The following is a 24326-nucleotide window of genomic DNA, read 5'->3' on the forward strand; positions in this document are numbered from 1 at the left end:
CTAATATATTTTCTCTGACTTAAGCCCGGCTAAAAAAACATCTATTTTAGTGGAGAGATTTCATTTTCGGAGACATATCTGCAGAACTCTAATTGCTTGGAATTTAACAACGCAAATAAATATTCTTATCACCCATCTCTGACATGCAGATGAAAGTGTATGTGATAGGGATATCATAGCGTATGTGACTATGACTTAATCGTATGGTTTCAGTTTGTTATTTAACGCCGCACTCAGCAATATTCCAGGTATATGGCGGCTGTCTGTTAATAATCGAGTCTGGACCAGACAATCCAGTGATCAACAGCATGAGCATCGTTCTACGCATGTGTCAACCAAGTCATCGAGTCTGACTACCCGATCCCAACTCAACCAAACCATATATGAATAAATTACTGCAAACATGTTGATAAACATCGATATCCACCTTGTGCATTGATGCAGGGATGACACCCTCGCCTCATCGAGGCCACTAAACGTGGATGAAAGTCCTGGGGAAAATCATTCCAATTCCCAGGAAGGCAGAATTTGGCAGACTTCCTACAGCGTTGTTGGAGGATTCGGATGACGTCATCGCTCCATTTCATCCACGACGTGTTCAAACGGTATTCGATCAGACACTTCCTCTGGTTCAAATCGAAAAATGTACTTACAAGACTGCTAATGAAAATGTTCCATGTCACGGTAACTTTTGCCTCTGAGTATACGTGTTGCTCTTAACCTAACAGTTGAAGAGCTTGGTTCTCGCATGTATATTATAGTCTTAAATATACGCTTTTATAATCATTCTTTGATATATATTATTTAAGACTGAAGTGAACCCACCAACAAACACGAACAACTTCATCTGACTTGACGCTTCAAAGAGACAAGCTTATAACATAATGGTAGTCTGTCTCACAGTCCCTGAACCACATTAATTTCCCTACTGCAAAGCCCTCTCTGTAGTGCTAAAGCCCTAAATAAAGCAAGTCTAGATTTTCTCAGGTTCAGGATCTCTGGTCTCCCTAGGGCTCCTTTTCAATATAAATGGGCTTGTTTGTTACTATCAAAATTATATATATTCAGAGACTAAGCCTTAGTCTAAACATAATGGATATGACAGCGCTTTAGAAACAGTGCGTTATCGATTCACAACGGTGAATGTGTACAAATGTGTACAGCTCAACACTCACATTTAGATCAATAGTAATACGAGTCTCAAATACCTTGTGCAATACGTGACAGAAAACGCTATACAGAGATTGCACTTCAAGCCCCAGAAGTTACGGGATTTCATTTATAGTGAGCATTCATTCATAAATTCTGCATAACTACAAGTTGTTACAACTATACCTCGTAACACGCCCACTGCCTTCGGTACATACGCTGTGACACTTGATTATGTAATCTGTCTTTTCATTGGCTGGATCTCGTTGCCGTATTCCACCACAAACGGAAGGTGATCTCATTCGTGACCAACTCGTGTTATTACGCGACAAGCCGAGTATCGAATTCTTGGAGGTTACGGAAAGCGGCGAGTGGTGACGAATGAGGTGATTGTATGTCTCTGTTCCCAGTCTTCGTTGTAGGAACACAAAGCAGGATTTTGTGAATGTTTTCCTGGGCCAACCATACGATTTATAGATAAGACTTTCGCCGTTGTATGTCGTCAGTCACAACACGGCAACGGGTAGAGGATAGGTGAACATAGCCACCGGTAAGTATTAGGTTACTGATATGAGGAGACGTATCACCCTTAAGGGTGAGTTTACCCACACCATCAGCTTCCATACATACAGCTTCCTATACATATATACATACATACATACATATATATATATATAACTAAAGAAGTAGGAATACCACAGATCCATTTGGTTGATATATATGGTTAATAGGTCAATGAAACCTCGTTTATCCGGACAGTAGTTTTCCACACATCTTAAGCATACAAGTAGCTTGTATATATAGTTGAGATAGACTGCATCATACTACATATTTCGCCTTTTCACAGTGAGTGTAAAGATATCGTGTGACATAACAAAATATATCGAATCCGAAAGTAGGACCAGGAAGTGATATATTATAGGCGAGGTAGTCTGTTATTAGTCATGTCAGATATTGGCGTTATCAGTGGATTTGTGTGACTTTATGAATATAATGTTTATGTTTAATTTTACTGCTAGTTTGTTTGTTAAATTTGAAAGTCGGCACACAAATGTTTATTTATTGACAATGCGAGTATGAAGGGAGGCAACTGCTGTATAATATCGAACCGAAACTTCACTGAAAACCGGTTTCAATGAACACATGCAGAAAACAGGTGTCTTCAACAGCATATGGGGAACTCAAATAACTTTTATTCCAAGAGACATGTACTACAAGCGAAGAATAATTTCATTTGCTAATGTGATTATTAAAAAAAATGAATTAGATTTACATTTTATATTGCAGTTCAAATGTAAAATTTGAGTGAGTACAGACAGTTTTGACAAGTATGAGAAAAACGGGTCTCTAAGGTTATAAATATTTCAAACTGTTTATGTCAATGATGTCATCAATGGGATCGATGTTATCAATGAGAAAGTGTATATTGTTGCTGGGTTTTTTTTGTTTTTGTTTGTTTGTTTGTTTGGCTTTTTTTTGTTTTTTTGTTTGTTTAACGCCGCACTCAGCAATATTCCAGCTGGAGCAGACAATCCAGTGATCAACATCATGAGCATCTATCTACGTAACTGAGATACGATGACATGTGTCAACCAAATCCGCGAACCTGACCACCCGATCCCGTTGGTCGCCACTTACAACGTCATGGGTGCTGAAGACCAATTGTAACAAGGAATTGCAAGGGGAACTTTGCTAAGTGGAGTTTAACCACTGTATCCATCGTGTCTCCTATATCCTAGAAAACAATTGTCAGGTCCAGACTCGATTTCTGATTGCGGCATTAAAGAACATGCATACAGACAAACATCACCTAGTAACAGACACCTGTAATGACTAGACGCATAGTGTACAAACATGTTAAGTACTACGCTAAAACACACACACACCACACACACCCCCAACCATTGTTAGCTAGGATATATATGCAAGTGCTGTGTTTTTGGCGTGCTCTTGCAATGAATGTAAACTTTATATTATTCAGGATGAGAACTTACCAGGTCCGTTGATGGCAAGAGACAAGCAATCACTACCCCATGGAGGCCATGAGTACTAATTCCAAGTCAGGGGTATTTTCATTCGGGGAATTTATCATGAGAAACAGCAAGGTAAACCAATCCTTCCTAACAGTAAACAGTGGTTCGACCTCTTGGGACATCCATATTTGTTAAGTGTTTTTCTTCTCCAACATCAACCTGGAAGACGGCGGGCAGGCGAAAAATAATAAATGTTTTTCACTAATTCTGTAACTTATTTTATGACCTTTTAAAGCTTAGATCAATTGATAATAACACTAAATCATTCTATGACGTAGATCACGTCACTTTGCTTCATAAAGATTTTCATACATATAGATGAAGAAAGATTAAGAGCTAGAGTAAGGTTTTTATGTTCTCCAGGGCATACCTTTCTTTTTTTCACATCAGAATGAACATTCAGAGTGTGTGTGTGTGTGTTTGAGAGGTCAAAACTAACTTATGTTATATTTGGGAGTGCACTTTCTCAGCAAAATACACTATCTAGTACTCTTAGGGGGTTGGGGGAGTATATCCGATTTTACAAAGAATGGCTTTTTAACTGGTATTGCGTGTTCAAAGCAACATATTGTTCTGTCATACCTCATCTTTCATTTCCAGAAATACACAAACAGTAAATGAAGTATATATTAGTGTATTCAGCCCTGTAGCCCAAATCGTTGCATATTAGCTATTAACCTTACATGTGTATACTATAAATGATAATGAACAATTATGGAAATATTCTGAATCTGCCAAGTTAGCCTAGTGTTCATTATCTGACCACGGCCAAGTAAACCAATGGTTGATATCCCGAGCAACGCTCTTCGCTAGGTGACTGGGCGATACGCAATGAACAATAGTGAGACGTTTTAAATGTATCCAAAAAGAAATACTAAAATACTATCAAGCATTTAGATACATTTCATTTACAAATAATAGTGAGCCTAACTTCTATACTTTTGGTCATCTTTTCACACTTTGCTTACTGATGTGCAAATATAAATTGTGTAAGTTATAATAGTTGAATTGTGGACATCAAAATATGTAATGAGAATATATAGCATACCTTGCAAGCTATTGTATGATATGAACTGACTCATGAATGTATGTATGTTTTATATGAACGTGCATGGCATAATGTATATGAACATCTGGGGGAAAAAGATAATTTTTAAAAACAACAACAGTGAGGCGTTAAATAATTTAACCGTATTAACACTTATATTCATAGGTCTAGCATAAAACATATTAGCTGAAATGCCATGGGCTTGTTTTACATATATTTCACTACATTACAGAGAGCGACGAGAACGCACAATGGCAGAAAATGTAAACGAAATGGTAAGTTGATAAACACAGAATGATGAAAGGTATCTCAATTTTGTTTTGATCCTAAATATTTTCTTTACACACATGGATTGATCCTAATTATATGAAAACTGTTTCAGTCATTATATGCTCGAAAGAGAAAATGTCGGCCGCCCAGGAATTGTCAAAGAGGTTTGGCCAAGAAGGAGGACAGTATGACGTCATCAAATGCATAGGTGACACATTTTAGTCTAGATCTTTGTATAGGTTTAAGAGGCTTAATAGTGCTATGTATGTAAAGATTTGACCATCGTTATTTAAATTGAACACTAGCTATTTCGCTGTTCACTACGGAATATAAATTTAACCCATAGGGTCAAACTGAAATAACCCCTTGACAATTTTAAATAAAAAGGGTAATATTTTCTATTGTTCTGGATTTTAAAACGTACAAAATTCAACTGCTACTTTCTGATCTTCCGACCGACTCGAACGTTGCTATTGATATCTAAAACGTTTTAACCGCTGAAGGTCGTCAAATGTATTAAGTGGGATATATTTTCTAAATGATTGTTGGGTTTGTGTGTGATGCTACCTTGTCAGAATGAGCATCATGATAATGATGACTTACCATGTACTTCTGTAAATATACATTACAAGCGTCATAATACAAAATATACCTTTTCAAGTATGATTTGAAGATTAGATAAAGAAAACTGTCAAGTAAAAGGGATTTTTCTTCATGGGTTATTTCGGTAATGAATTTCACGGACGTTTCTTGAAACGGTAATGTAAATTTTTTGTGACTGAATTTTATGACAATTTGCTTTCCTTACCCCCAAAATGGTCTACACATTTATATGTGTTCATTACAATTACATCACAAATGCTGTGTAAGCACATTAAAAGTCTCGTTATCCTTTACTCAAGGATTATCTGTATTTTGAATCTGTTCGCAACTGCAATGGCTAATAGCACAAAATGATCTTATTGGAAACGTGTTTTGGCGATGGGTTAATTCCTTAAAAGTATTTTTATTGTATTTCCAGATAGAGAAATGTTTGACAAGGAGAGGTTACCCTTTTCAAGCTTTTCTACCATGTATTTGTTAGTGGACACAGCTGTAGCGTCCATTTTTCTCAGAAAAGGAAGGCTTCACAATTCTGTGTATGACTACTTTGAAGGTAAATATCCTGATCGGACAAATTCTGTATCAAATGTATACATATCAATTATCATTTATTAAAAACCAAGAGGATAACAATAGGAGCCAAGTGATGCAGGAATTTGTGTGTGAAATTTAAAAAATCTATTTAAAAATTGAATAGAAATGTTATATCATATCCGTTTGTAAGGTTTTGGATTTAACACTTTGATGAGTATATATTTCTTTCGTCGCACGTCCAAACTTGGAAAACGTGTCATTCGGCTTGGAGTGAACTTCCACTTCAGAATATTACTGATAACCCTTGTATTGTAAACTTATGCGAGTCATAGTTGCTGTTGTTAATGTTTATTTGATGACCGGACATCATGGCATTTGAAATTTCATTCTGTTCCACCGAAAGCTTCAGAATTTGGTAGCTTTTCAAAATGTATGGCATGAAAAATTTATTTGCAATGATCTAAGGGCTGGAGGCCAGTGGGAAACAAGTCCTTGTCGTCAACAAATTTGAAGAAAAGAATCGCATGTTTAATGAAGTCCTGTATCAGCTGCCGGGTGACTGCACCAAAGAAATGAAAGACATAACCATTACCAGTGTCCCAAGACATAAACTGGAATCGGAAGCGGAGCCAAGTCTGGATTCTGATGAAGACACGCAGACAGAAGATGAAGGACAAAGTGCATCCCTTGAAGAAGCAATAAGTGAAGGGATGAAGGAAACACATCAAGTTAACCCTGTTACTTTATTACCTGAAGGAGATATAGCAGGTAAAACTAAGACCTTAGGTCATCTTTCAGTGTCATGTTTCAGTTGAATCTGCTGACGTGTAAATATTGAAAGATTTGTCACCATTGAATACCAACACTCAGTTTCTTTCATTTTTAGAGCAATTAAACACAAATGTATACTTTCTTTTCAGTTTCTGGGAATGTTATAGAAATATATTTGATCAGTAAAGAAATGAACCCAAAGATATTAATATTTTTATCGGTGTCTGTGAAATGTTGAATGTTGAACACATGCACTGTTACACCTATCTCATCTCTATGGCGAAGATCCGATGTCGTTGTTCTTATCGATCTGTAATGAATTAAGTTGCATAACAACAATAACAATTGTTTCAGATGATGAATTGATAAACTGTCAAATTGGAACTGGCTGCACGATGAACATTAAGAAATCATCCCATCAGCTCGTCATAGCAAAACAGGATGGAACTGAAAACACAGTCAATGTCAGAGTTGGTAGGTACATATTTTCTAAGGTATAAAATTATCAAATATCGTATCCGTGAAAGGTCGTTACGTTTGAATGAATGAATGAATGAATGAATGAATGAATGAATGAATGAATGAATGAATGAATGAATGAATGAATTATTTAATGCACAGATGAATGAATGAATGAATGGTGTAATGAATTTACTCATTCCACCTTTTCACATTTCTGTCCCCATCATCATACTGCTGAAATACTATTCATTCACAAACCACGTAAAACCTGACTCACCTACACATTTTGTTATTAGTTCCTGGGCCAACAGCATCCAAGGTTGTGCTCGTCATCACTACAGATCCCAACAACCCTGAGCTGGAGAAGCTGCTCGTCCATGACATTGATGCCAAGAAACACGTCATCAACATCCGACTCAGGTCCAGTGATGCTCAGATTGTGACTGTACGGGAGGGCTCTGTTGTCATAGAAATTGACGTCGATCCAGGTCAGACCATGGAATATCAATGGTTAGAATCGGTCGTGAAGGATGTGTTCGCTGGAGATCTCGAGTCGCTCATTCCCGAAGGAACTACACTTAATATTGACGTGCAATCGAGCCTGGTTGTACCAGTGAAAAGTCTTGGGAAACTCGGTGACTTTGGTAAGTTTGTTTGTTTTAAATGCCAAACTCATCAATTTGCAAGCTTGTACAATAAACAATATTGTGAATAGTTAATAAATCACCATACAAGGTTTCTTTTTCATCCTGAATACAGGAGTTCAAATCTCCTGCCAAATTTCAAACAGACAACCAAAAGATTATTTGTTTATGTGTTAGTTGGTTAACGTCGTACTCAGCAATATTCCACCTACATGACGGCGGTCTGCAGATGGTATGGACCAGACAATCCAGTGATCAACAGCATGAGCATTGATCTACGCAATTGGGATACGAAGACATGTGTCAACCTAGTCAGCGAATCTGACCACCCGATCCCGTTAGTCGTCTCTTACAACAAGCATACGTTGCTCAAGAATAATTCCAACCCGGATCTGCACGGGGAACTTTACTGAATTGAGTTTAACCACTATATTAATCGTGGCTCCTAAATCATAGAAAAAAACTTAAAGTGTAAACTAATTTGAATGCTTCGAACTTTCTTGTATGAACATTATTAATAAAATTAAATGTTTAAGAGGTTTTAAGATTATTTATTGATTATGAGCATATATGAAAGTAAAGCATATTTAAAGAGGAACATTTCGTTAATAATGTCATGCAGCATTCAAACCATTATTCTATTTCCAGTTCTTGACAATCAAGAAGATCTTCACAAAAACTGTGTGGCTTCAAGGAAGGTATTTACCCCCAAATGTTGTTGTTTGTTTTGCAAGACAAAATAACAATCTCCAAGTGCACCTTCAAGTATAAAATGTCATAGTTCACAATGAGCAAACATTTGATATAAATTCGCGTTTTGCAAAGTATTAGCGTAAATAATGACAATACACTTCTTAATCTTCTTTTTGTATGATATAGCTACCTTGAATTAGATTAATAAGTGTTGGCATTTGATTTGACAATTATCGTTTTATCTCATTTCAGTATGAAGAAAAAGTGAAAGAAGTTGAATCCCTCAACAAAGCTCGTACGTATGACCAAATGCAAAGGAATGAATCCTGCTTTCTTTAAAATCCAAGTGATAGGTTTGGTTGCCATTCGAATCTCTCATTTTCAGGTGACAGGTATTGAGTGCTGTAGGTATTCTGGGCCCCACTTCACAAAGCGATCGTAGCTCTAAGGTGATCGTAACTCCCATACTTTAACATAGACTTACGACTGTCGCTTTGTGAAAGGGATCCCTAGCTGGTTATTTGACATGTGTATTGTTCCTGTGTATTGTTCCTGCCTTCTTCAATATAAATTTACCGTATATACAGTAATCGACGTATGTAAAGTTCACATATATATGTAAAGTTCACATATATCCTAAATCATTTACGTTAACATGCATACATACGCCAGGTTTTTGCCATTGCATTTATGGTTGTTTCTAGTACTGAGAGAGAAAACTTTAAGGAAGAAACGTATGCCGACCCTGGACATGAAAACTGACATATCAGCTGATATATTGGAGACCGTCCTTCAGGAAGTTATCAGCAATGGGGTCAAATCAGAGTCAGGTATGTTTTGACTAAAAGGGGCGGTGGGGTAGCCTAGTGGTTAAAAAACGTCATATGAAACTTGCCTCTAGTCGTGTGAAACTTTGTTACGTCTTTAGTCATAACGCTATGAAGCTATGGCTATTCTCGATCTTGCGACTGTTTGACAATTAACTTCAGGGGTCTGTGGGATAGCCTAGTGGTTAAAGCGTTCGCTCGTCACGCCGAAGACCCTGGTTTGATTCCCACATGGGTCCAATGTGTGAAGCCCATTTCTGGTGTCCCCAGCTGTGATATTGCTGGAATATTGATAAACGCGATGTAAAGTTCAACTCACTCACTTACTAAAGAAAACCAGATTGATGATTGTTATTACATGGCTGTGGATGTCATATTTTAATGAAAAATATGTTTAAATTCATTTAAATCGGAACAGCTATATACATATAAGTTTGTTGTAAACACACTTTATAACATTGGGTTATTTCTCATTATGATGATCGAGGGGATAAGATCTGATACCTGAAAATATAATGTCTAAAAATCATACTTGACAAAACAATTAGTATATCAGCTGTTGATAAATTATTTTTGAAATATCTTTGATATAACAAATCAGCTGTCACATTTAATTATTTCTACAGCGGGTATTACCAAACACATGAATTATACCCTTTCTAATGCGTAAAATGTTTGTTTACCATTGGGGATTTACTCCAAACAGAGAATTAAACGTTTTCCGTTTGGCAAGTGTGACAGTTTTGATAAAGATATACGTGTCTTCAAATGCGACAATACATTCTTAAATTCTGTGAACAATGAAACCCGTTTCGTTTTGACTGAAATGGTCCTGATTAACACAATTCTAGAATAGAGTATCTTTGGATTGTATTCATCAATCACCTGATTGTGTGGTTTGTTTACAAGCGGTCGCATGGCAGGATACTGCTACTCAGCGCCACGCAAAAATACTTCCAATTTTAAGCAATTTTGTGAATGGTTGGTGCTACATGGCAGGACATGGTTACCCTTTTGGGGAACACATGGTGTCATCTGTGATGTTCAGTCACCCATCCATACAATGTTCACAGCTTGTTTTCCTTTCACACCAAACGGAATCTGTTTCTGGGGATAGGCAAGACTGGGTATTTTTTTTGTAGGGCTGTAACAATGCATCGAACTATCGATGGATTGCAATTCTTGAGTCCCCGATAGCAATTAATTGATGGTAGAAACGAAAAACTATCGATGCATTGATAATATGTGTGACTATCGATAGTTTAGTAACTGACTTCCGTTGATAAATTCTCAATCCAAATGGGTATTTGGATGGTTATTTATTTTTATTAAATATCTATGTTGTTTTGTAATTTATATTGTTTGGGTGCAGACTTGCAGCTTCACTGAGTTTATGTTTTAACTGTTTACTTGATCTGGGTTTCAAGTTCCTTGTCAGCTATTAAAAGAGACTGAAACTACTTGCTTTTATGTCATATAAGCTATACATTCATTTCGGAAATGACTTCAAATGAGACAATTCAAGGTATTGCAATAGTTGGTCGCAATAGACTATCGCTATCGCAATGGTTGTTTTCCCTTCAGTAGTCACCCCAATGTTTTTGCACTGTTCTATTTTAAGGAGACTTTGACCCTGTCGACTTTGGCGTTAGTTGTGTGGAACTGATTGGACAGCTGTCTGGGGAGAAGCTGTGGGACTATGTGATCATGCACCCATGGTATTTTGATGCCGACGGTCCCTTCTACAATCAAATGAAACGAGATGTTGGCTTGGAGCATGAGAAACACTGCATACTGCCGTCGTTTCCAGACAAGGTTAGGATCTCAAGTATTTGCATTTTTTATGATATAAATTCAAATATCACCTTTCTCTATTCGATTTTGTATCTTGGAATTTTGAATGTTTCCCATCATCATTTGAAACATAGATTAAAGTTGTGAATACAAGATGGCTTTTCGAAAGTGGTCAAATGTAAGATGCAAAACATTTCTCTATTGAATAAAGATTCTAGTACAGTTTTGGGTTCCATCTGGGATTCGAACTCACACTCTCAGAGTGCTACGATACACAGTAATTACGCATCTTGGAATACATTATATCAAAGAAAAATAATTGTTAATTTCGCCTGAAAATGGAATAACGTTTAATTAAGTATTTTTGAATTAAATAGAGTCACATAGAAATATGTTGCATGTTAGTCTTAAAGCGAAGACATATGCAATTAATTGTACCTGGTACCTGGTTTCACGTATGTTGGATTTAATTTGTGTCAAATATAGAAACGTATGAACTTCCCCTTTCAATTTCAGATATTTGTCTACAATGGTAAATCTGACAGTCTGGAACTGTGTGTCGATCCACATGGCCATTTTCCAATTAATCCTGGCATCGCAGACACACTTCAGATGCAGAAGGTCACTACCGGCGTGGAAAAGCTCGGCGTGGGCGAAATGGAACTGAAAGGAATGGACGTAAGGCCGAAGGTGTACAGAAAGAAACCAAATGTTCATGGAACTAGTGGAACATCATTATCAAAGACAAGAATAGGAACTGGTGCTTCATTGGCAGTGCACGGGTCATTTGACATTGTCTAGTACATAGACACAGAGGATGCTGGTTTAATGTTGTTGTCATTATTTTTTACAGATTAAAGATAGTATGCAGCAGAGCGGGTTCGGGTGATCCTGGCACAGTCAGGCTGGTAAGGCTCATCATCAGCTCAGGGCCCTCGCCCCCTCTACACGCAGCCCAGACAGCGAATAGGACTTCTCCCAGGAAACGCTGCCTAGTCGAACCCACCAAGAACTTTCCGGAGAATATGAAGGCTCCCCAACACTGCAGCCTTCTGCATTACCCAGAGTGTTTGTCATTATTATTATTATTGTTGTTGTTGTTGTTGTTCATCTTCTTCTTATTATTATTCATTCATGAATATTTATTTCATGTTTGTCAGCAAACCAGTCTTCTTGTTGGAAGACATTTGTCTATCAAATGTATGGATTTTTATAATGACTTAATAAACATTCATAAACACATGCTCTGTCATCGTATCAATTGCATGGTGTCAATCACAAGATAGTCTGGTCCAGAGTCGATTGTTACAAACAACATCGTACAGTTGTATAGTACTGCTAAAGAACTCATACATACTCATGATATAGTCAGAATTGTACAATCAACTCTACTTTGAGGGGATTTTTTTATGGATGTGGAAAGGTTTTGTCGTATCTTTTAATGAAAAAATACATTGCCCAGAAGGATGCTGTTTCAGTGTGTATTTTGTTTTGAACTGCAACAACGCAGAATGGAGCCATATTGCTACTGTCTGTGTCCATTATTTCTGTGGCCATGGAAGGATCGTACTGCCACAAAGCACTTGAAAGTTGTGTGTTTATATCAAATACATTACCAAGATGGCGCGATCAACTACCATGACAAAGCGTCAGGTAATGTGAAGACGTATATAGATGAGCGGACGTAACATGTCATAGGAAACAAAAATCTCTCAAAATAGATGTAATACCACCTGCTGAGCACTCCGCGGACATATTCCCTCGTATTCATTAATATTCTTTACCGTATGGTTGGGGAGGTGGGGTAGCCTTGTGGTTAAAGCGTTCGCTCGTCAACCCGAAGACCCGGGTTCGATTCCCCACATGGGTACATTGTGTGGGGCCCATTTCTCGTGTCCCCTGCCGTGATATTGCTGGAATATTTCTAAAAGCGGCGTAACCATAATCACTCACTACCGTAAAATGAAAAACCTGTACAACCTAAGGAATGGGTTATATTTAACGAACACTCAAATATACCACTGAATGGAAGGAATCGACGCTTAAAATTACTGGTCAGGAATATGTGACAGAAACTTAACCCAGTTTACATTGTTTGAAGTGGATTTACATGTTTCCTCTTTACAATTATGCATACAGATTAAGAGTTACAAAACACCTGAGAAGATGAATGACGAAAGCGTAGACTGTAACTTTCTTTTTTGTCAAACAGTATTCCATCAGTTCCAGCAATATTCCATCAGCTCCAGCAATATTCCATTAGCCACAGCAATATTCCATCAGCTCCAGCAATATTCCATCAGCCCCAGCAATATTCCATCAGCTCCAGCAAAATTCCATCAACTCCAGCAATATTCCATTTTCTCCAGCAATATTCCATTAGCTCCAGCAATATTCCATCAGCTCAAGCAAATATTCCATCAGCTCCAGCAATATTCCATCAGGTCAAACAATACTCCATCAGGTCAAACAATACTCCATCAGCTCCAGCAAATATTCCATCAGCTCCAGCCTTTTGTGTCAACATGTCATGTCCTTTTGAATACAGCCGTGCATGTTCTTTCTGGGAAGGTTTCAAATGAGCGTTTTGCTAAAAATTGTTTGATCAGGTTACAACTAGCGCTGGCTATCAATATTGGTCATAGGGATCGATAATCGTTCACTATAGCTAAATATCGGAGATGTAACTTTGATCACAAATGCCAAAAGGTCTGTGAGAAATAAACAGATTTCCCATCAATGGTATCTATTCATCGTTATTTCCGATTTTTAAAGGTTAATGGCTGAAATGGGGAGGGTATTTCCAAATGTGACCCATCGTTGACAAAACAATTATCTATTGCATTTTTTTTTTCACTTGTGCCATAATATTATTTTCCAAAACACGAGTAGGGCTATTCTATTTTTCTTACATGTCGCGTAAAAAACATTGATGTAAAACTGTCTTTGCCTTTGCTTTTTCCTATTACGGTAAACGAATAGAACCCCCCAGTGTTTTATCACCCGTAACCTTTACCTTTAACACCTAATCCAATCGACGACGGAGAACGGACATCACGTGACACAGCGACGCTCAGGTGGAGGCTCTGTCACAGGTATGTTGTTCTACAAGGTGTGATAAACAAATCTGTAGTTCAGGAAAGTGTTAAAATGATTGTATTAGTGTATCATGTCATAGTAAGTCATATTACACAGCCGTTTGGCATACAGCGGAGACTTTGTCATTCAGGATCATATAAGGATTTGTTGTTGACATATTTGATATTAATAACCACAATAGTCCATAATTTATGTGTCACATAAGTATTATATTGACGTCAATAACAGTGTTTATCGTGCAGTAAATGTTTAACTTCATCTTTAGTGGTGATATCTCAGCTTACACTTAATGTTTATGCTTGGTAGTTATAGTTTTATGCTGAAATGGATTAAAACGGGAAGCTGTTTGAAACCGAAAGTAAAAATGAACAAGGAAGAGAATAAGGTCATTGTGACCTGTGAGTAATGTGTACACTATTTCTATTGTTGTATTGTGATATCTGTCTTCGGTGAAAAACTCCTACAGTACTGAGAACTACTTGTAAACCCCTTTTCAAATGGTGTGTGAGAAAGATGTTGACACAAGTATGTTAATGCGAAAAGATATCCTCAACAATAGCCCGAATCAGATACTTTGTAGAAATCTGTACCTTGCCACACGATATAACTATACAGGCCACCGTCCTTAGGTTTAAATACAGCAGAGAACAAACAATTAGGTGTTTATACAAATCGTGTGGGTGGCGGGTGTCACTGGGTCGGCAGAACATATTTACCCTTTTCCAGAATACCTGGTGTCAACCATAGTAATTGACCCCCGCCCTGGAATATTGCTAAAAGCACACCCCGCCGTGATGTTGCTGGAATATTGCTAAAAGCGGCGTAAAACCAAACTCAGTCAGTCAGTCCATAGTGATTCATTCATACATTGTTTCAGGGGTAGCTACAACACAATCCAAAAAAAGCTTTGCAACCCATCGGGCATACACATACATGATTGTTGCTAAAAGGGTTGGACAAGCCTTCAACACAATCCAAATAGAAAGCTTTGCAACCCATCGGGCTTACACGAACAAAATGGCTTGCAACGCGCCTGAATTTGCCTTATACATTTAAATCTTTCAGATGATAATTGAGACTAGTTACTTTGGCTCTGGTGTATAATAAAGCTACGTGCTGTCTGAGAGGTATTTTCTACACCTTTTATTGCAAACAATGAGTAAAGAGGCTGAGTTTAGACGAGGCGAGATCGCTCGCGTGAGTCATTTCTCGGTCATTGTATCATCAGACTACACCGCTGCTATGTATGTCATTCAGATATGGTACACTGACAATGTTACGCAATGTTATCGCGGTCATAGTGTTACATTATCCAAAGTGTGTAGACGAACAGGTGTTGTGAATTTCGTCTAATGGGCCTGCTTTGTGTACAAAGTAGGAGGGAAAATGTCATCTCTTTTCATACAATGGCCAGTACGTACAACATTTTTTATAGTTACTTTCTTCATATTCATGTTAAAGATATATGCTTGTTTTGTATTTGTAATGTCTGAATGGTATTTCTTCACAAGAAGAATTATCTGTTACGGGGTCACTCTGCGAACGGTTTCATTTCAATGTGTCAACTTTTTTCTTCTTCTTGTGTACGATAACAATGGGTTACTTTTTAATGAATGTGACAAGAACTGTAAAATGATTAAAACATACTAACAAAACTTATTATGTCCAAACAAACATAGAAGGCAGCGCGAGTGTATTCGACCCTTGCGAGTCGTAGCTAGAGCCTCACGGAATGGTAGTAGCATTAAGGTGTGGGTGTGCAAGTTTCATGCCGCTTTTAGCAATATTCCAGCAATATCATGGCGGGGGACACCAGAAATGGGCCTCACACATTGTGCCCATGTGGAGAATCGAACCCGGGTTTTCGGCGTGACGCGCGAACGCTTTAACGACAAGGCTACCCCACCGCCCCGTAGCAGCAATGAACAAAGAAAGAGGAGGACTGTTCCATGTATATACAGTATACATACTTATACTACATGCTACAAAAGTACACTACGTAATAATATTGTCGTCGTCCAAACACCAAGTGTTTGGTTGCGGCGCTTAATCATAATCTGATTATCATTACCCCGGATAACCCAAGCTGTCTGTTAGGCGCTAGAAGGTTATAGTCACACGACTTTATCCAACCGGGTACCCATTTTCTGCTGGGTGAACAGAGGCAATTTTGAACAAACTCACTTGCCTAAGGTGAGACCACATGTCCTAGAATCTGCCAAACACGGTCACCCATCCAAGGACTGTCCGAGCTCGACGTTGCTTAACTTCAACTGATTCGTGACCTGAGCTGTGTGCACAGGACCACACGCCGCCACTACATACTACACAGCTACACTATATCCTACAATGTCATACGACAAATCATACTTCATCGGGCTTTAATTTGGTTAGCAATTTAACACTTCACCATCCTTTCCCCAAATGTCTCTTGAAAGCTTTACTTGAACCTTGAATACCGTAAACCTGATGTGACATGTTGCTAGCTAAAGCTACTTGATATTTGCAGTTGGAAGTACGACTTTGTAATGGAATCTGACACGGGCGTTCCAATAATGCGATGAGCTCCAGTGAAGATCAGCTGATTGAGATGGAACGACTCGGTGTCAGCATTAATAGTAAAATAATGGCTGGTTTTCCAAACGAGAGTGAACAAATTGATTTCAACGATGATCGGCTAATGGTAATCTGCATTTAACAGCTTTTGTATGATTCCGTGAGTGAGTTGGGATTTACGCCGACTTTAGCAATAATTCAAGCAATATCACGGCGGGGACACAAGAAATGGGCTTCACACATTGTACCCATGTGGGGAATCGAACCCGGGCCCTCAGCGTAACGAGCGGACGCTTTGAACACTAGGCTACACCACCGCGCTCCCGTGTTTGACTATAATAACCTTATACATTTGTGTATCAAATATTATATCGGACGAGACTATAATTACCACATTCTTAAGTAAACTATTTTTCATTCGGAATGAAGTTATATTTTATATTCGTAATGATATTTTCTTTAATACATTCACCCTACATTGTGTTGTACTGTTGTTCGTTCAGATGGACAGTGGAGTGGAATCACCATCAACTCTTGACACAGTGGCATTTGAGCAAAGTGTTAGTATCATTTGTGATTGTTTGATCTTTTAGTGGGTGAGTGGATTAGGTTGTACACAGATGGAAGATATATTCCAGTCATATCTGGACTAGTGACAAAGAAAAGTGTTTTAATTCATACATACGGAAATTCATTTAGCAAACCTGTGTTTCCTCAAACTGAGCAACTTTAATGAACTTGTGAATTGAAATATGTCAAAGATTTCCATACCCTATGGATTTTGTAGTGAAAAGAGGTTTATGGGGCCGGAGGTTTCACCAACATAGGTCTCACCACAGTCACAGCTGATCTTGTAGACAACTCCTTTGGGTTTTTGTTGTTTGGAGGTGTCCCTGCCATTGTCATTGCCAATTAATCCCAACTGTTAAGTACAACTTGTTCTGCCTCCTCAACATTGGCTTCCCCCCATTGTTATTGTATTATTACCTACCCCATCTGCTATGTATACCTTGTTCCGCCTCCTCAACATTGGCTTCCCCCCATTGTTATTGTATCATTACCTACCCCATCTGCTATGTATACCTTGTTCCGCCTCCTCAACATTGGCTTCCTCCCATTGTTATTGTATCATTACCTACCCCATCTGCTATGTATACCTTGTTCCGCCTCCTCAACATTGGCTTCTCCCCATTGTTATTGTATTATTACCTACCCCATCTGCTATGTATACCTTGTTCCGCCTCCTCAACATTGGCTTCCCTCCATTGTTATTGTATTATTACCTACCCCATCTGCTATGTATACTTTGTTCCACCTCCTCAACATTGGCTTCCTCCCATTGTTATTGTATTATTACCTACCCCATCTGCTATGTATACCTTGTTCTGCCTCCTCAACATTGGCTTCCTCCCATTGTTATTGTATCATCACCTACCCCATCTGCTATGTATACCTTGTTCCGCCTCCTCAACATTGGCTTCCCCCATTGTTATTGTATTATTACCTACCCCATCTGCTATGTATACCTTGTTCCGCCACCTCAACATTGGCTTCCCCCATTGTTATTGTATTATTACCTACCCCATCTGCTATGTATACCTTGTTCCGCCACCTCAACATTGGCTTCCCCCATTGTTATTGTATTATTACCTACCCCATCTGCTATGTATACCTTGTTCCGCCTCCTCCCTATGTAACATTGCCTTCAACATTGGCTTCCCCCATTGTTATTATCATTACCACCCCATCTGCTATGTATACCTTGTTCCGCCTCCTCAACATTGGCTTCCCCCATTGTTATTGTATTATTACCTACCCCATCTGCTATGTATACCTTGTTCCGCCTCCTCAACATTGGCTTCCCCCATTGTTATTGTATTACCTACCCCATCTGCTATGTATACCTTGTTCCGCCTCCTCAACATTGGCTTCCCCCCATTGTTATTGTATTATTACCTACCCCATCTGCTATGTATACCTTGTTCCGCCTCCTCAACATTGGCTTCCCCCCATTGTTATTGTATTATTACCTACCCCATCTGCTATGTATACCTTGTTCCGCCTCCTCAACATTGGCTTCCCCCATTGTTATTGTATTATTACCTACCCCATCTGCTATGTATACCTTGTTCCGCCTCCTCAACATTGGCTTCCCCCATTGTTATTGTATTATTACCTACCCCATCTGCTATGTATACCTTGTTCCGCCTCCTCAACATTGGCTTCCCCCATTGTTATTGTATTATTACCTACCCCATCTGCTATGTATATGTATACCTTGTTCTGCTCCCTCAACATTGGCTTCCTCCCATTGTTATTGTATCATTACCTACCCCATCTGCTATGTATACCTTGTTCTGCCTCCTCAACATTGGCTCCCTCCCATTGTTATTGTATTATTACCTACCCCATCTGCTATGTACACCTTGTTCCGCCTCCTCAACATTGGCTTCCCCCATTGTTATTGTATTATTACCTACCCCATCTGCTATGTATACCTTGTTCCGCCTCCCTCAACATTGGCTTCCCCCATTGTTATTGTATCATTACCTACCCCATCTGCTATGTATACCTTGTTCCGCCTCCTCAACATTGGCTTCCCCCATTGTTATTGTATTATTACCTACCCCATCTGCTATGTATACCTTGTTCCGCCTCCTCAACATTGGCTTCCCCCCATTGTTATTGTATCATTACCTACCCCATCTGCTATGTATACCTTGTTCTGCCTCCTCAACATTGGCTTCCCCCATTGTTATTGTATCATTACCTACCCCATCTGCTATGTATACCTTGTTCCGCCTCCTCAACATTGGCTTCCCCATTGTTATTGTATTATTACCTACCCCATCTGCTATGTATACCTTGTTCCGCCTCCTCAACATTGGCTTCCCCCATTGTTATTGTATTATTACCTACCCCATCTGCTATGTATACCTTGTTCCGCCTCCTCAACATTGGCTTCCTCCCATTGTTATTGTATCATTACCTACCCCATCTGCTATGTATACCTTGTTCCGCCTCCTCAACATTGGCTTCCCCCATTGTTATTGTATCATTACCTACCCCATCTGCTATGTATACCTTGTTCTGCCTCCTCTATATTGGCTTCCTCCCATTGTTATTGTATTATTACCTACCCCATCTGCTATGTACACCTTGTTCTGCCTCCTCAACATTGCTTCCTCCCATTGTTATTGTATCATTACCTACCCCATCTGCTATGTATACCTTGTTCTGCCTCCTCAACATTGGCTTCCCCCATTTTTATTGTATCATTACCTACCCCATCTGCTATGTATACCTTGTTCTGCCTCCTCTATATTGGCTTCCTCCCATTGTTATTGTATCATTACCTACCCCATCTGCTATGTATACCTTGTTCTGCCTCCTCTATATTGGCTTCCCCCATTGTTATTGTATTATTACCTACCCCATCTGCTATGTATACCTTGTTCCGCCTCCTCAACATTGGCTTCCCCCATTGTTATTGTATCATTACCTACCCCATCTGCTATGTATACCTTGTTCCGCCTCCTCAACATTGGCTTCCCCCATTGTTATTGTATCATTACCTACCCCATCTGCTATGTATACCTTGTTCTGCCTCCTCTATATTGGCTTCTCCCCATTGTTATTGTATTATTACCTACCCCATCTGCTATGTATACCTTGTTCTGCCTCCTCTATATTGGCTTCTCCCCATTGTTATTGTATTATTACCTACCCCATCTGCTATGTATACCTTGTTCTGTCCCTCTATATTGGCTTCCCCCCATTGTTATTGTATTATTACCTATCCCTTTGATGTATTCCCTCATGTTGTCTTACTTAATCCCTGTTTCATGTATATAAGTTGGTTCTGTATTACTTAACTCTTGCTTGACAACGGTATAAGAAGCTATAACGAAACGTCGCATCATAACAAATAAATGAGTTGTTATCCATAAAGTATTATACTATTCTATTATCCATCAACTTCTAAAATGCTAATCAAACGGACATTATTCAAACATTAATTACAGATCTGGAAAATGACTTCATTTCATGCCAAAACACTGCGAAATTAACTGTTTTTGCATAGACTTAACTGTCAGTACCATGCACACGTTTTGTTCACGGAATTGAAGAATAGTGTCTTACAAGTCGAAATCTTGTGTAACCTCCCTGCACACGAACAACGCCACCCACACGTTACGTGACGATTACAGTTAGCTTTGGACAAATATACTCTTAAAATAAGTAGGTGAACTTCATTTTTAATCTACGATTGAAACAATTGGGAGATATATGGGAGTATATATGGGAGTCAATCAATGTTGATATGATAATAATTAATGTTTGGAGAGTGCATCAACACTTGCACTTCTTTATTACGATAGTTGTGCAGTAATCGCTCTTGAAAGATGATTGTGTATGATTCAAGATGCCTTCTCATTCAACTTCTTTATTGCAATGAGTGCGACGTTTCGGTGTAGGTACTAACACCGTTATCAAGCAAATGATACAACAATTTGTAAGAAGGAGAATATATACATTGCTGCATAGTGAGTAATTTTCTAATTTTGTAGTCTTGTCGGTTGATTTCCAAGATGTCGATGTTGTTCCATAGGATGGCATGGTCAGGGTTGGGTTGGGTGTGGTCGACTATGGCGGATTTGGAGTAGATTTTCTGGACTGACGCTTTATGTTCTTTGATTCGTAGTGGGAGCGGGCGGGATGTTTCACCAATATAGATGTCTCTACATTCACAACGAATCTGGTAGACTACTCCCGAGGGGTCATCTTTTGTTGTTGACGGTGGTTTGCCTGTGGCTTGGAGGAGGTTCTGGGTAGACTTACCTTTCTTGAACAGGACGTCTATGCCTGCTTGCTGCTGAAGAAGTCTGGTGGCTGACTGCTGGGACATACGGGATACTTATTACAAAGGGTGCTGATTGCCGGCGGGGTGGTTTATAATGGACGAAGACATGGCGGGAAGTTCGGTTTCTAGGGCTTCTGCTGTCCATGAGGTCCATCTTGCATCCCAAGGAAATGCATTCCCATACCATGATTCGCCCTCCTCTAAAGGGAACCGCCTTCTTGATATTGCGGGGAACGATAGATGTGGTCCTTTGTCTCAGACACGTGGACGACCATATGCAATAAGAAACTCTCATCGGAAAAGCAGGCAAGTCGTGCTGCTTTGTATATACACTTGATGGGTGGTCCGGTCCTGTATCCTGCTTATTTGTATATACACTTGATGGGTCGTCCGGTCCTGTATCCTGCTGCTTTGTATATACACTTGATGGGTCGTCCGGTCCTGTATCCTGCTTCTTTGTATATACACTTGATGGGTCGTCCGGTCCTGTATCCTGCTTCTTTGTATATACACTTGATGGGTCGTCCGGTCCTGTATCCTGCTGCTTTGTATATACACTTGATGGGTCGTCCGGTCCTGTATCCTGCTGCTTTGTATATACACTTGATGGGTCGTCCGGTCCTGTATCCTTCTGCTTTGTATATACATGTACACTTGATGGGTCGTCCGGTCCTGTATCCTGGCTGCTTTGTATATACACTTGATGGGTCGTCCGATCCTGTATCCTGCTGCTTTGTATATACACTTGATGGGTCGTCCGATCCTGTATCTTGCTGCTTTGTATATACACTTGATGGGTCGTCCGGTCCTGTATCCTGCTGCTTTGTATATACACTTGATGGGTCGTCCGGTCCTGTACCCTGCTGCTTTGTATATACACTTGATGGGTCGTCCGGTCCTGTATCCTGCTGCTTTGTATATACACTTGATGGGTCGTCCGGTCCTGTATCCTGCTGCTTTGTATATACACTTGATGGGTCGTCCGGTCCTGTATCCTGCTGCTTTGTATATACACTTGATGGGTCGTCCGGTCCTGTATCCTGCTGCTTTGTATATACACTTGATGGGTCGTCCGGTCCTGTATCCTGCTGCTTTGTATATACACTTGATGGGTCGTCCGGTCCTGTATCCTGCTGCTTTGTTTATACACTTAATGGGTCGTCCGGTCCTGTATCCTGCTGCTTTGTATATACACTTGATGGGTCGTCCGGTCCTGTATCCTGCTGCTTTGTATCTACACTTAATGGGTCGTCCGGTCCTGTATCCTGCTTATTTGTATAGACACTTGATGGGTCGTCCGGTCCTGTATCCTGCTGCTTTGTATATACACTTGATGGGTCGTCCGGTCCTGTATCCTGCTGCTTTGTATATACACTTGATGGGTCGTCCGGTCCTGTATCCTGCTGCTTTGTATATACACTTGATGGGTCGTCCGGTCCTGTATCCTGCTGCTTTGTATATACACTTGATGGGTCGTCCGGTCCTGTATCCTGCTGCTTTGTATATACACTTGATGGGTCGTCCGGTCCTGTATCCTGCTGCTTTGTATATACACTTGATGGGTCGTCCGGTCCTGTATCCTGCTGCTTTGTTTATACACTTGATGGGTCGTCCGGTCCTGTATCCTGCTGCTTTCAGCCGATTCTTGAAGGTCCTGCAGGAAAGGGCTATCCCTGACAACCACAGTTGCCACAACGAGTCCCATAACATGTCTCAACAATGCTCTATCCTCGCTTATTGTTGTCTATCGGGGTCTATCAGGTCTTGGAAGACCTTTAACATCACTGGCAGCTCTGTGTTTGTTCAAGAGTCTTGAAATGATGGCAAGATTGCGCCCAACGTGATGTCCAATTTGCCTGAGTGACATTCCTCCATATCTCATGCCACCCTGTAGCCTCTGACAATTTACGACGTGTCATGACAATCATGGTACTGAATATTCAATTCAAATTGAAAGGAGAGAGTGCGACATGTTAACATTTCACGTGCATTGCGCATTGTCGCACTTGCATTAAATATCCACACAAAAATCATGCTACATAGCAAAATGCAAAATGTTAATAAATCATTCAGAAATATGCTCTGTTTTCTTAATTCACAGAATTATAGGTATATGAATTAGGTGTTGCTTAATTAATTTCCATGTGTATGTGATAACTATGCTGTACCTCAAACTCGTGTATTTGGCATCACAAGCCAATGATATATATCCACTTTGCTACCGCACCAAGAACGGATATAAATTTCCTATTTCTACATACCATTTTAAGTTAACTACCTTTTCGTGTTTTGAATTTGAAATTAAATTTCATATGCGATAGGCATATCAAAAACTCGACCAATTCTTTCAGGTGTCCTTGTATGCAGATGGAACAGTGACTAACATCTGGAAAAAGGCAAATAGTTAAGTGAAAGAAAATAACCAACTCAGCGAACACATTGCCTGGGGAATCTAATTGAAGATGTTTTTAATCTATCAAGTTTATATCGTAGGAGTGATATAATCCATACATGCTTTCTGGCAGCAATGAGCAAATAATCTAAATATGATTGCATAAATTTGCATAATTACAATAAATTAACGTGAATATAATTAATAAGTTTACAATCGTTGATCATTATCTATTCTAGTTATCATATGTTCTGACAAAGCCATGGATGAAGCAAGAAATCTCCAAGGACAACACCAAAACCAGCACATAATGCATTCTATCCATGTTTGCAGAGGTAACGTATTGGTAGACCGTACGATATTTTCTCGTTCTGCATTCTCGAACACCCGATAACATAAGAATGATTCATTGATACAATTTTCAAAGCCATTTTCACTTAAAAGCCCAATGGAATCAGTTTCGTCGGATATTTGAGGGTATTTGACAATGCTTAATAACATATGCTCTTGGCACACTCTGGAGGAGACTCGTGAAGATCCGGGTTAGAATTGATTGGTCTTCAGCAACCCATATTTGTCGTACGAGG

The 24326-nt window shown here is 39.3% G+C and overlaps 2 protein-coding genes across 9 annotated transcripts in view; both read left to right on the forward strand.

Annotated features, from left to right (window-relative positions):
- Positions 1–24326, forward strand: part of LOC124252713 (protein mono-ADP-ribosyltransferase PARP15-like) — a 52661-nt gene that overhangs the window by 15156 nt on the left and 13179 nt on the right. For 3 of the 8 annotated variants that reach the window (XM_046686364.1, XM_046686366.1, XM_046686365.1), the window contains exons 1-5: positions 13848–13923; positions 16437–16610; positions 16987–17043; positions 23699–23750; positions 23979–24074. In XM_046686364.1, coding sequence (XP_046542320.1) covers positions 16488–16610; positions 16987–17043; positions 23699–23750; positions 23979–24074 — 328 coding nt within the window. In that variant the 5' untranslated portion in view covers positions 13848–13923; positions 16437–16487. Of the gene's footprint in view, positions 1–13847; positions 13924–16436; positions 16611–16986; positions 17044–21188; positions 21654–22634; positions 23277–23698; positions 23751–23978; positions 24075–24326 lie in introns of those variants that run through there. The other 5 variants (XM_046686368.1, XM_046686370.1, XM_046686369.1 and 2 more) reach the window with 5 other exon arrangements.
- LOC124252714 lies at positions 1472–11645 on the forward strand. Its single transcript, XM_046686372.1, has 13 exons — positions 1472–1699; positions 3131–3254; positions 4463–4505; positions 4613–4708; positions 5522–5656; positions 6103–6366; positions 6763–6882; positions 7167–7514; positions 8163–8212; positions 8460–8502; positions 8912–9037; positions 10656–10849; positions 11345–11645. The coding sequence occupies exons 2-13, from the start codon at positions 3183–3185 to the stop codon at positions 11627–11629; spliced, it is 1776 nt and encodes a 591-aa protein (XP_046542328.1). The 5' UTR covers positions 1472–1699; positions 3131–3182; the 3' UTR covers positions 11630–11645.

This window comes from Haliotis rubra, unplaced genomic scaffold (assembly GCF_003918875.1).
Source record: "Haliotis rubra isolate DU_JTF1 unplaced genomic scaffold, ASM391887v1 Scf522, whole genome shotgun sequence".
Taxonomy (NCBI): Eukaryota; Metazoa; Mollusca; class Gastropoda; order Lepetellida; family Haliotidae; genus Haliotis; species Haliotis rubra.